The sequence below is a fragment of the Mytilus californianus genome, unplaced genomic scaffold (assembly GCF_021869535.1).
Source record: "Mytilus californianus isolate M0D057914Y unplaced genomic scaffold, xbMytCali1.0.p SCAF_2, whole genome shotgun sequence".
Classification (NCBI taxonomy): domain Eukaryota; kingdom Metazoa; phylum Mollusca; class Bivalvia; order Mytilida; family Mytilidae; genus Mytilus; species Mytilus californianus.
The window spans coordinates 60,055,033-60,068,913 of record NW_026262668.1 but is presented as its reverse complement, the minus strand read 5'-3'; the positions used below and the strand labels follow the sequence as shown (position 1 = coordinate 60,068,913).

Here is a 13,881-nt window from a genome sequence, read left to right as displayed (position 1 = left end):
TGATACCTTATTTCAGTAAGCTCTGAATTGTAGATTCTGAATAAAATGTGACAAAAATTTTATTGGATGGATGGACAGATGTGCGTAAGGACTGACAGACAGTGATAACAGCATACATCTCCTCTTATGTTGTGGGAGTATATTAAGAAATAAAATATTGTACTCACACCTTGGCATTATGCACTACATACAATGTATTTGAAATCTTTTTTTTGGAAAAGTATTTAGACAATGTGCAGTGTGGTAAAATGTATGAGCCAAAGAAGGATAAAAAGGCTAAGTATCAATTATCAAAGTAACCATACTTACATCAACATAATCATAACAAGTTCTGCTAGCTTCAATGTTAAAGCTATCAAAGTTCAAAGTCACTCGACGACCTTGTGGAACTCTTATCTTCCATTCACAGGTTCTTGAATGTGGATATCGCCCTGGGAAGTTTGGTGAAGAAAAGCTACCTATTGGTGTTGTAAAATACCCACCACATTCTAAAATGTATCAAATATAAACAAAACTTTAATAAGGTTATAGGGGTCAACCAATCAAAAGGTAAATTAACTGTTTTCCGATGATTTTGTTGTGTATAGAAAACTTAAATAATTATTTTTTTCCCCCCAATATTGCACCGATTGTTAGTTTGATTTTACTTTCTTTCAGTTGCTCTTACTTGACCGAGTACCAGAATGTCCTACCACAGAGTAGGTAACCTGTTAAAAATTTATACGCTCCGGAGCCAAAAGTAGGTAATATGAAAATAGTCTATTTAGATGATTTGTAAAGGTAAGAGGTATAGTGATCATAAGACATTACTAAAAAATACAACTATTTCAAATGTCAATAGACAGATGTTGTACATAAGATTTTGGATGCAAGAATTAAAGATAATATATTTGAAAAAAAACCGAAAAACTGTTTAATCAATAACTTTAAATAAGTTACCTTCAACACTAGCATGAAAAACAAGTTTAAATCCAGCTAAATTTGATGCACTGTTTGATTTAAATCGAACATAGGCAAAGCTATCAGATGTATCAACAGACGTTGGTGTGCTGCTTCCACAAGCTCTCTTCAATAATGGACCTGTAAGAAAAGTCATTTTTGTTTTTAAAATATTTGTGATAAAACAATGCAAACCATGTGTGAACCTCTTGATCTTGCTAAAAAGAAGAGCCATATTGAATTTGTTTTCGCTAATATAGTGTTAGCTTTTACACACTCCCAGTGGAGAAACAGAAATTTTTAAAATTTTACTAACAATTAGACTTATTGACCAACTTTTGAAAAGGGGAGGCGACCTTTTATCAAACCTCTTTTTGTACCTCCTTTTGAATGTTAATCTACCTCATTTAGTCTAATTACATCATTAACTGTGGTAAATAGATTAACATGGATGAAAATGAATTGAGTTGTCAGAATTTTTAATAATTTTTTAAATAAAGATTTTTTTTTTGGGATAGTATTTGTCATAAAGGAATAGTTACATTCATTTCTTCAAAATGAATTTTTGTTTTTACAAGTTGTATTTTGACAGGTTTTTGTGTAGTTTTGATACACTACAGTACTAATTATACAGCTAGTCTTTTGTTTTTCTCCAGTATAATCTAACAAACCTGTATTATTATATTCTCTGATTTCTACATAGTCGACCACTGTACAGTTACTTCCATACTGAAGGTTAAAGGACAAAAAGTTGAAGGTCATATAATGTCCTGTTGGTGCATGGATGTACCATTCACAGTCCATATTACTGTCATATGGTGAGGGAAAGTTTGGACTTTGAATGTATCCAGTCTGACCTCTAATGGTTCCTCCACATGTTGCTAAAAAAAGAATGAATACTTTTTTAGTAAATCTATGAATAACTATCGGGCTATTTTAAGGTGTGCACCACATTTTTTATGTTATTTCGAAATAGACAGAAAAAATATTACAGTTATTTCTTATAATTTAATTCTAAATTCCATTTTAAACCGGAGTAAACCATGGAAAAACGTTAATGACGTCACGGTCACATGACAAAATTATGTCTATGAGCTGATAAACAAAACAACGTCAGGCAATCAGAAGATGCGTTACTTCCAAAATTAAATTATTCATGTATATTACGTACATAATGGATAGGTGAAAAAAATATCAAAAGAACAAAATTTTGTCATTCATATGAGAATATATTTTGTTGACCCACCACTAGTTGTTCCCCTTAAACTGACCTAACCACAAATTAATACATTGTTGATGCTGCCATCACCAGCTAAACAGAAAGCCTAAGTCTAGTTTTATGACTTTGTCAACAAGAGATAAAGAAAATTCAGAAATCAAGTTATTTCAATAGAATTTCCTGGGTACCAATTTTCGTGGATTGAGGAAAATTGGCATTTTAGTGGATATTTGATTTCGTGGTTTTGCAGAAGTCTACATATAACCTTATAGAAAATTTGTAATTCGTCGAACACGTAATTTCATGGTTCCCCTGTACCCACGAGATCCACGGAAATTGGTATCCAACGAATAATGATGAATCCACAGTATACTGATAACAAATGATTATATCACTACAATATAATAGTTATTACGGTGAGGTTGAATTCTCTGTCATTTATTCATCATCCAAACACGAACTTGTCTCAGAAAAAAATATATCTATGTACCTTAACCTAACTTTCAGATATAGAGATGGGATTTTTTTCTGAGACAAGTGCTTGTGACCATCCACCAGAACTTGCGATGTTCAGTACTTCAGTACTTGGATTTTTGTGATGTTATACCCTTTTTGACTTGTTTAGTATATATACTAAATATTTGTATTAACCCTGTGTCTCAAACACACTGAGATCCAGTGGGCATATATATTGTATGGTTGTCACTTGCTTAGACTTGTTTGTATGATATACTTATTTCTAGTGACTGTATAATGAATTGAATCATTATCCCATACGGTATATAAAAATTGTTGAGTTAGATTGCTGACAAATAACAAATACATTGTGTATTAAATAATAATATAACATCTTCACACGCTTAAAACACATGTCTTATGTCTATCTCTAGATTCGCCTTACGTGACAAGGTAACACTACGACTATTGAAGTTATATTTTAGCGGATGTGGTCGTGTGGTCTAGAGCGCTGGACATGAGGCTAAGCGATTGGTGCTGTAGTGTATCAAAGGTGTGAGTTCGAATCCCGTTGAGGGACAAAAATTTGTCAGCATAAAAGTCTAATTCTAACACTGTTGGGTGTAATTTTCAGACTTATATATATATATATATATATATATATATATGAATAGTTTTAATTTATAAATACTCTCTATTAGGTCACAGACAACATCATTGAAAATGTATTTTCAGGTTGGAAATAAAGCTCTTGTATGGTCAAATTTTAGCTTTAGCTAACAATCTTTACAATGTCTTGTATCTTTTTATTCAAAACAAATACTGAAGTTTGTCAAAATAAGCTAAGAAACATTGATGATGAATTAATCACTTGCAAGTGAATAATTCAACCTCATTGAATCCGTATTCATGTGAACTTCAATTTAACCCCTTAGCTAAAGATGGATAACTCATGAATTGTGCATGCTCAGTTATTTAAAGGAAAAGAATGTCAACATTGAAAGTGAATCAAAGGTAAATCATTTGATTGACTGATCCGATCCACAAAAAATCATTCTTATACAGGTAAAAACGATGATTAACATATATTTCTAATCTATGATATGAAATTAAACAGACCTAGCAAAAATCAAATTCCACGAGGTCGCTATCTATTTATATCTATATTTATGTTTATATTGCTTATGTGACCATTGGAGGTCTTCGGAGGTCAACTCATTAGTTAATTAGATGTCGTCTAGACTAAAACACACACGAAACGAAGCTACATATTATCGAGCCCATGCCCTGTAAATTGTTTATTTTAGACTTTTTAGAATTTGGATAAATGTTTTACATTGTTATAAATCAAATATGAGAATTTGAGTCAAATCGGTGAACATGAATTTGACAGCTAGTGCTCCTTTCACACTGAACAACCTTGTGATACAAATCAGGAAGAAAATACAACATTCTTATCAAACAATATAATGGCATTCTTTCAGTCTGTTATAAGAAGTCAAGCTCTAGCCAAATGTTGAATATGTGAAACTGAATGACCTATTAAGTGGAAGTGTATAGACTGCAGTAAATTACTGAGTAATAATTGCAAAGAAATAGTACATCCAGAATTAAAAAACACCTTAAAAAAAGCCTTGGATCACACCGAACAGCAAGCTATTAAGGACCCCAAAAATGACTAGTGTAAAACCATTCAAACAGGAAAACCAACGGTCTAATCTATATAAAAAACGAGAAACGAGAAACACTTATGAACCACATCAACAAACGACAACCACTGAACATCAGGTTCCTGACTTAGGACAGGTGCAAACAAATGCAGCGGGTTTAAACGTTTTAATAGGCACCAACCTTCACCCTAACCTGAAACTATAGTGTAACATCACAACATAGGAAGACACACTATAAAATATCAAATGCAATGGCTTAACTCAATCAGAAGACATTTTAACAAAAACAAGTGAACATACACTAAACGAATAAATTTGATCTATGACACAATGTAATACAAAATTAATAAAAAATAAATGTGGATAGTGTCCACATGTGGACACAGATGATGCCCCCGCTTGCATATCATATTGTTATAAAGGGACATAACTGAAGAACGGTAAAAGTGATGCTACCCAAATTTGAACTTGATCTGAGTTTTGTGGTAATAAGCATTGTGTGTAAGTCTCATACCATTTGGTTGAGGCTAACTTAAGTAGAGAACAGAAACTAAAAATTCAGCAATTTTCTATTTGTAAACACGCATAACTCTAGAACAGTTGTGTATAAGTTTTATAACATTTGGTTGAGGCTAACTTAAGTAGAGAACAGAAACTAAAAATTCAGCAATTTTCTATTTGTAAACACGCATAACTCTAGAACAGTTGTGTATAAGTTTTATAACATTTGGTTGAGACAAACTAAAGAGAGCGGGAAGGAAAAATTCAGCAATTTTTCCATTTGTAAAGGGGCATAACTCTAGAACAGTAAAGGTGACGCCACCAAAATTCAAACTTGATCTGTGTTTTGTGGTAATAAGCATTGTGTATAAGTTTCATAATATTTGGTTGAGGCAAACTAAAGTTAGAGAATGGAAACGATAAACTCATCAATTTTTCCATTTGTAAAGGGGCATAACTCTACAACGGTAAAAGTGACGCCACCAAAATTCAATCTTGATCTGTGTTTTATCAGTGGAAGTCAAAATTAAACATTGCATTGAATAAAGCATTGATTGTAGTTGATTCAACTATAATCATGGACAAAGGAAGATAACTCAATTTTAAAAATTACTTGATATTTAGAAGAAAATAAAATTTTTGCAATTTTTCCATTTATAAAGGGGAATAACTCTGGAATGGTTAAAGTGACGCCACCAAAATTCAAACTTGATCTGTGTTTTGTGGTAATAAGCATTGTGTATAAGTTTCATAACATTTGGTTGAGGCAAACTAAAGTTAGAGATCGGAAACTAAAAATTCAGCATTTTTTCCATTTGTAAAGGGGCATAACTCTAGAACAGTAAAAGTGACACCACCAAAATTCAAACTTGATCTGTGTTTTGTGGTAATAAGCATTGTGTATAAGTTTCATAATATTTGGTTGAGGCAAACTAAAGTTAGAGAATGGAAACGATAAACTCATCAATTTTTCCATTTGTAAAGGGGCATAACTCTACAACGGTAAAAGTGACGCCACCAAAATTCAATCTTGATCTGTGTTTTGTGATAATAAACATTTGGTTGAGCCAAACTAAAGTTAGAGAACGGAAACCAATTTTGGGATGTAAATATGTACGTACGTACAGATGGACAAGGGTAAAATTTAATGCCCCCTCCGCTACGGCGGGGGCATAGAAAAGGGAGTATACACATATGTACATTCATGGTACTACAATCTGTCAATACCTATATTTTTTGCATTGCACAAGGTCATGTTTTCCTCTGACTGTTAATGATGGCTTTCAACTAAATCCATAGGATATTGTGTGTGTAGTAATTGATATTTTAGTCTTAGATACATGATTTTTTTATTAGTTGTTATTGCCTTTGACCTAGCTGTCAGTAACTGTGAGTATTAATAGATCTGTACTTTGTGTCTATTTGTTGTTATGGATGTATAAATACTCTGCTACGTCCGGTTTGTGTTCTTGTTAGATGTTTTTCTGCTTTGTATCGAACTGATGAGTTAAGCCCTTTTCAACTGATTTTTATAGTTTGTTCTTATGCTGTGCTGTAACTCCACTTTCTCCTGGTGCAGGTTAGGGGAGGGTTGAGGGCTCACAAACATGATGTTTAACCCCGCCACATTTATTATGTGCCTTTCCCAAGTCAGGAGCATGTAGTTCAGTGGTCACAAGTTGTCGTTGGTTCATGTCTGTCATATTTGTATTTTACAAATTGTTTTGTTATGAATTAAGACGTTGGTTTTCTCAATTGAATTGTTTGATATTTTTCATGTCTCATTGTTTAAGGCCGTACAGTTGCCTATAATTCCTAACATCCACTTCATTCAACTTTGGTAGATAGTTGTCTCATTGGCAATCATACCACATCCATGGGGGGTCTCTTCCTATATGAAGGTATATACATATGTGCCGCTGGAATGGGTCCCTTTTTTGATACGTCAAATATATCAATGGGGTGCAATTTTACAGAGGAAATATATCAATAGGTAGTAATTGACCAATTGTGATATATCAATGGGTCATAATTTTTCAATTTGTTGTGCAACGATCTTCACTGAATGGGTTATGATTTCGCTGTGAAATATATGTATAGGTAGGGATTTCACAATTATTCAATATATGAATGGGAGGTGTTTTTTAAATCCAGGGTGCACAACTGTACCCAAAATCCCATGTTGAGACCCCCCACCCGTGACCACATCTCTTTATTCTTTAAAGAAAAGCCAGCTTTAACAAAGATGAATTGGAAACAATGCTGACAGCTAGCAGAACAAAATGGTGTTACTTGGGACATTTTCCGATTCTGTAATCATAGACAATCCTACGGTCGTCTAGGACAAGTGAATGGATTTGTTCGATCTCTATGATCCTTTTGGATATCCTATTTTGTTCTGTTGAACACACATGTAAGAACATTGCAGCCAAGCAACATTTTATCAACTAAGAGAGAGATAGGGGTGTCCCTCACCACTCTTAGAATTTTCTGTTAAGTTTTCAGTAAAAAAAGAATGCTGATACACTTAAAATTTGCTGAGAATAATCAAAGATGATCTTAAGTTGATTATCAACATTCGATATACCCAGTCGATAAGATTAAAACTAAGAGAGCGTTCCGAGAAGGACAAAGAGTACTCTTAGGGTTGCGAGTGCAACATGAATTTTAAGCGCTGTCAATCATTCTAAGATTACATCAAGATACACTCTTAGCAGATAAGATAACCTTAAGACGATCTTAAGCACTTAGATTGCTTCATGATAACAGTCCCTGATTTGCTAATATCATTTAAAAAATATAAATATTACACGAGGAACAAAATTGCACACATATAAATATTCAATGAGGTATGAAATGACCATAATCAAAGCAAGTTTTTAGACTGATTCCCTGTCCTTTATCTGTTTGGCTCTGAAACTAGCATGTTGCAAGAGAGAGAACCAGCCTAAGCAAGTTTCATGACAAGAAAACACCGCCACCTTTTTTGTTTAGCTTAAAAGTACCACACGAAGATAGTTCTCCATTTCATGTACGAATTTCATTTATAATTATGGTTAACAAGCATTCTGTGAGTATTGCGTGGCAATATATAGTCCCCTACTGGTTAAAATATCATTAACAAAATGCTATTCTTGATCTATAACTTGTCAAGGTGTAAACTATATAACTAATATCAAGTCAATATCTTCAAGGATGATCAAACTAGAGGCTCTCAAGAGCCTGTCACTCACCTGTATCTACTGTGGTTTTGGAAATCAAGTAAAATAAGGTTAAAATCATAATAAATAGTATTAGATACCCTAATAATGATTGAGGCCAAGTTTGGTTTAATCTGGCCCAGTAGTTAAATTAAAAGCAAGTCATCCCGTTGTAGTCTTACAATAGTTACTGAAGACCCCTAATCATAATTTAAATTAGTTTTCAAGTTGTGACCATGTGAAATTGTTTTTTTACAATTTTCCCATAGACTTCTATAGTAAACCCCTATGTTCTATTTTTAGCCATGGTGGCCATGTTGGTTGGATGGCAGGGTCACCGGATACATTTTTCAATCAAGATACCCTATTGAAAATTATGATTGAGTTTAATTCTATTTGGCCAAGTAGATTAAGAGGGGAAGATTTTTGTAAAAGATTACAAAAATTTAGGAAAAATTGTTAAAAATTGACTATAAAGGGCAATAACTCCTCAAGGGGTCAATTGACAATTTGGTCATATTGTCTTATTTGTAAAACGTAATTTCCTGAACATTACTGCTGTTTACAGTTTATTTTTGTCTATAATAATATTCAAGATAATAACCAAAAACTGCAAAATTTCCTTATAATTACTTATTCAGGGGCAGCAACCCAACAATGGGTTGTCTGATTTGTCTGAAAATTTCACAGCAGATAGCTCTTAACCTGATGAACATTTTTACCCTGTCAGATTTGCTCTAAATGCTTTAGTTTCAGAGATATAAGCCAAAATCTGCATTTTACGCCTATGTTCTATTTTTAGCCATGGTGGCCATGTTGGTTGGCAGGTGGGATCGTCGGACACAATTTTTTAACTAGATACCCTAATGATGATTGTGGCCAAGTTTGATTAAATTTGTCTACGTAGTTTCAGAGAAGAAGATTTTTGTAAAGGATTACAAAAATTTACGAAAAATTGTTAAAAATTTACTTTAAAGGGCAATAACTACTTAAGGTCTGAATTGACAGTTTTTGTCGTCTTTACTTATTTGTAGACCTTAATTTTTTGAACATTATTGCATTTTACCCCTTTGTTCTATTTTTATCCCTGTGGGCCATGTTGGTTGGCAGGCCAGGTCTTAGGACACATTTTTTTAACTAGATACTCTAATGATGATTGTGGCTAAGTTTGGTTGAATTAGTCTATGTAGTTTCAGAGAAGATTTTGTAAAAGATTACAAAAATTTACGAAAAATTGACTATAAAGGGCAATTACTCCTTAAGGGGTCAGTTGACAATTTTGGTCAAATTGACTTACTTGTAGATCTTACTTTGCTGAACATTATTGCTGTTTACAATTTATCTCTATCTATAATAATATTCAAGATAATAACCAAAAACTGCAAAATTTCCTTAAAATTACTTATTCAGGGGCAGTAACCCAATAACGGGTTGTCTGTTTTGTCTAAAAATTTCAGCGCAGATAGATCTAGACCTGATGAACATTTTTACCCCGTCTTATTTGCTCTAAATGCTTTAGTTTCAGAGATATAAGCCAAAAACTGCATTTTACCCCCTATGTTCTATTTTTAGCCATGGCAGCCATGTTGGTTGGCAAGTGGGATCGTCAGACACAATTTTTTAACTAGATACCCCAATAATGATTGTGGCCAAGTTTGGTTAAATTTGACCTAGTAGTTTCAGAGGAGAAGATTTTTGTAAAAGTTAATGGACGACGACAGACAGACAACGACGACAGATGACAGACGCCATGCTTTCAGGCCAGGTGAGCTAAAAAAAAGTGTGGAAAACTGATTTGCTAGACAGACAGACAGACAGACAGACAGAGTGCAAACCTAAAGTCTCCTTCCACTTCATGTACACAATTTCTGCGAATGAATTCCCAAGAAACAGAAGGGAAATGTGTCAAAAAGTTTTCAAATCATTCTTTTCATTTGTTTGTCTCCTTCTCTTCAATATTCAGTATGAAATTGTAAGGTTTTTGTGAACTATAAAACACAAAATGATTGACGTGAGAGGCTTAGAGAGTGGCCAACCAAATAGGGACAGCTGTCTTTTCCAAAAAAAAATCATGCACATTAAAATTTAAAATAAATTAAATTATCTGTTTTATGTAAAATAAAAATACCATAAGATAGGAATAAATAAATTGTTTCATACAAAGAAATAAATCTAATCCATACCAATAGTTTTTAAATTAAAGATGGCCACCAGAAATTTAGATATTTAAATCTCTACCTTTAATAGACATACTTACCAATTTTATAATTTGCTTTGAACCCTGTATAGAAAGCACTTCCATCAGTTCTAAATCTGGCATACATAACATTTCCTGTGGACTTAACTGTTCCAGGTCTAGTGATGCCACAGAATTTACCAAGTGATGGGGAGTTTGTTGTACCTCCGTCTCTTAACTCGATAAAGTCAAAACCACAGCTGTCACGTAAAAGAAAATATTTGTCAGGTAAGTAATGGGTATGTCTAAATTTATACCAAACTCTACCATTTTCCTACAGAGATACCCTCTCTGAATTTAACATTTTCGATACAGGGGCATACAATACAAAAGCAAGGGTAGATAATAATGCATATTGTTTTTGTGACTTAATTAATAAAAGGAATTTGAAATTGGAAAACATTCAGACTTCCTTGTATGTGGTTGCATGAATTTAAACTAGTTACAATGAAGAGCAGACATGTTGTTATATTTAATTACAAATATTGAATCCATCAAAAGGCATTAAATTCTCATATTTTTACTTCAAACATGTCAAAAACAAAAGGATACATCTTGAAATTTAGTAACCAAGTGTTGTTTTTTTCTTCACAAATTTTGAACATTGGTATCAAAATTGACTTTGGGAGAAAACCAGAGGGAAACTTCAATATAATATATATGTTATAATGTATGTCCTTAAAATAATAACTTAATAAGTGACTTATGATGCATTTCTTCCTAAAATCTTTTTCCATCCAAAATACAATTAATGTTATGTTTAACAATTTAATTTGTGCTTAGATGACAATTTTGCATATCTTTTAATTAATTAGTTTGCATCATTATAACATGTGCACTAAGTTTAAAGTTGGCATAACCACAACTTGATGGTAAATTTCCGTTAAAACCAAAACATCACCATATTTTAAAACAAGACTTAAACTTGAAACTGGATGAATGGACAAATAGACACACAAACAGGAAAATAAACTGTTCCCTACTTTCCTAGGCAGGGCATAAAATTCAAAGTAAAATAAATTTTTTGTCATCTTATATCTTTCTGTCACTGCTTCATGTACATTTTCTGAATATCAGTTTTCTTTATCAACATAAGCTCACAAATACAGAAAAGGATTTTGTCCACATGTATACATTCTTTCTGATATATATTCATACCTCATGTGATTTTCTATTCTGAAACGTTCATCAAAATCGATCTGAATCCTTTCATTAGCAGGTGCTGTTATAATCCAAACACATTCCACATTATGCGTGTAATTACTAGGGTAATTTGGTGATGTGAAATAACCACTGGTCACTGAATTACTCAAGGTCAGATGACCTCCACATGTCACTTGAACTTCATTGAAGACCATTGAAAATCCAGCAGCATTGTTACTCCCATCTGATATAAATTTGACATACATAAAATGGCTTGTAGTTTCTAATGGTTGAGGGGGACTGGTACCACAGTATTTTCCTTGTGCTGCATTACCCATTGGTGGGGCATTTGCATTGGAACCAGTAAGAAGCTGAAATATTTACAATTTAATGCGATTTTATGTTTAAACACTTTTTTATTTGACTACTGTTTACTGTTCAATCAACAATGAAACTGTTATACCTAAAGAGTGAGTCACCATATTGAATTTCTGAAATCAGTGTTCACAATTAACTTGTAATGCATACCCCAACTCATAATTCAAAGTATCAGAAAACAAGAAGTATGTGTCAAACTGATCTGAAAAGTGCTTACATGTTACTAGTCATTGCCAAGCTGCTGACCACACATGAAGTCATTCGGTTAAGAAGTACTGGAAAAATGTGCGACAAGAATATTAAGTTCAATAAACATTTTAAAATATTCAAAGTATCAGCAAAGAGAAAGTAGGTGTCTGACAAGTAGAACAAGGTCAAACAATGCCAGCCTCTACATAATACATATGGTTAGTCTTCCTGACAACCATAATTAGGTAAAGCAATGCAAACTTAAAAGTAATATACCTGGATATAATCTCCTTGACAACCAGAACCAGATCCAGCAATGTTAAAAGTTCCATTGAACTGGACTCTAACAGTTCTACCAGTAGGCACAATAATCACCCAAGAACAGTTAGAATTAGCTGGATAGGAGTTAGGATAATTGTCACTTGCTATCCTACCACTGGTTCCATAGATCTTGCCTCCACATACTGAAAACAAATAGACGAAAGGTTGTACACGATATATGAATCATAAAATTTCATTTATTTATGCAATATACACTAAGTAAATATTTTACATGGTTTTGTTAGTCTCTCTTTGACTTATTAAAACGTTTAAACCCGCTGCATTTGTTTGCACCTGTCCTAAGTCAAGAACCTGTTGTTCAGTGGTTGTCGTTTGTTGATGTGGTTCATAAGTGTTTCTCGTTTTTTATATAGATTAGACCGTTGTTTTTTTTCTGTTTGAATTGTTTTACACTAGTCATTTTGCGGCCCTTTATAGCTTGCTATTCGGTGTGAGCCAAGGCTCCGTGTTGAAAGCCCTACTTTGACCTATAATTGTTAACTTTTTATACATTGTGACTTGGATGGAGAGTTGTCTCATTGGCACTCATACCACATCTTCTTATATCTAATTATGAATTTTGATTGTCCCTTTGTTATCTTCTGCCTCTATTTTTCTAATACAACAAATATGATATAAATTAAATAAGTTTACAATTGAATACTGTGGATTCATTATGTCAATTTTCTAGGATTTCGTCTGTAAAGGTAAACCATGAATTCAACTGTTCAACAAACTACAAATTTTGAATAGGTTTGTATGCATTCTTTGGCAACACCATAAAATCAAATATCCATGAAAAATAAATTGTTCCTCAATCCCTGAAAACAGGTATCTAAATATTGATGAAGATGACAACGGAATCTATGAATGCTATATCTCGCTTACTGAACATAAATGTTGCAGGCTCGCAAAAATGAGTCTCTTTGAATTTCATAAGAATACTATGAAATAAACATTATAATCACATTTAAATTTTCTAAATATAAACAGTCAATATAATAATTTTAGCAAAATTGAAACATTATACTGAAAAATTCTATGAAATGGAAGAGATATGATTAAAGCCCTTATCTGGTCCTCAAAATAATCAAAGTGATGGAAAACACTCATGGAAAGATTGGAAGAGTAGTTTGAAAAATTTCAAATCATATATTCATATTTAGGTATGGTGTTGACAAAAAAGAACATTAATAAAGCACTATTGCTGACAATTGCATTAACTGTCAGTCTTTAGAAGGAAAAGCACTTTTCCAGTAGATAAAATGAGTTAAATGTGAATCAAATTGAATGATAGGGGGTCCCTTAATTTGCACAACAATTTCATTTAAATTGCAGTTTATATCTTAACCAAATAATGTTCCCCTTTACATGTTTCACCTTTTACATTTTATCTTTTGAAACAAAACAAAAATTGCAAATCACAGATTCTTCTAGTAAAGTTTATCAATTATCCTTGTAAAACATAGGACCAACAGATAGACTTGAAGCTAAGAACTTTATTGTGTCAAAAAAAATAATATAAAAAGGTTGTTATGGGGCATTTTGTAAGTTGAAACATAGGTATACTGTTTTTCTCCTCTGAGAATTGCTTATTGATTATGAAAACAATTATCATGATTATATGAC

General features: G+C 32.8%; 1 protein-coding gene across 1 annotated transcript in view; it reads right to left on the bottom strand.

Annotated features, from left to right (window-relative positions):
• LOC127729008 (cubilin-like) overlaps window positions 1–13,881 on the bottom strand; it is a 66,529-nt gene that overhangs the window by 28,153 nt on the left and 24,495 nt on the right. Inside the window, exons 11-16 of the mRNA XM_052236583.1 lie at window positions 12,208–12,395; window positions 11,380–11,735; window positions 10,243–10,421; window positions 1,611–1,820; window positions 940–1,080; window positions 310–488 (exon numbers count right to left, since the gene is read on the bottom strand). Coding sequence (XP_052092543.1) covers window positions 310–488; window positions 940–1,080; window positions 1,611–1,820; window positions 10,243–10,421; window positions 11,380–11,735; window positions 12,208–12,395 — 1,253 coding nt within the window. The remainder of the gene's footprint in view (window positions 1–309; window positions 489–939; window positions 1,081–1,610; window positions 1,821–10,242; window positions 10,422–11,379; window positions 11,736–12,207; window positions 12,396–13,881) is intronic.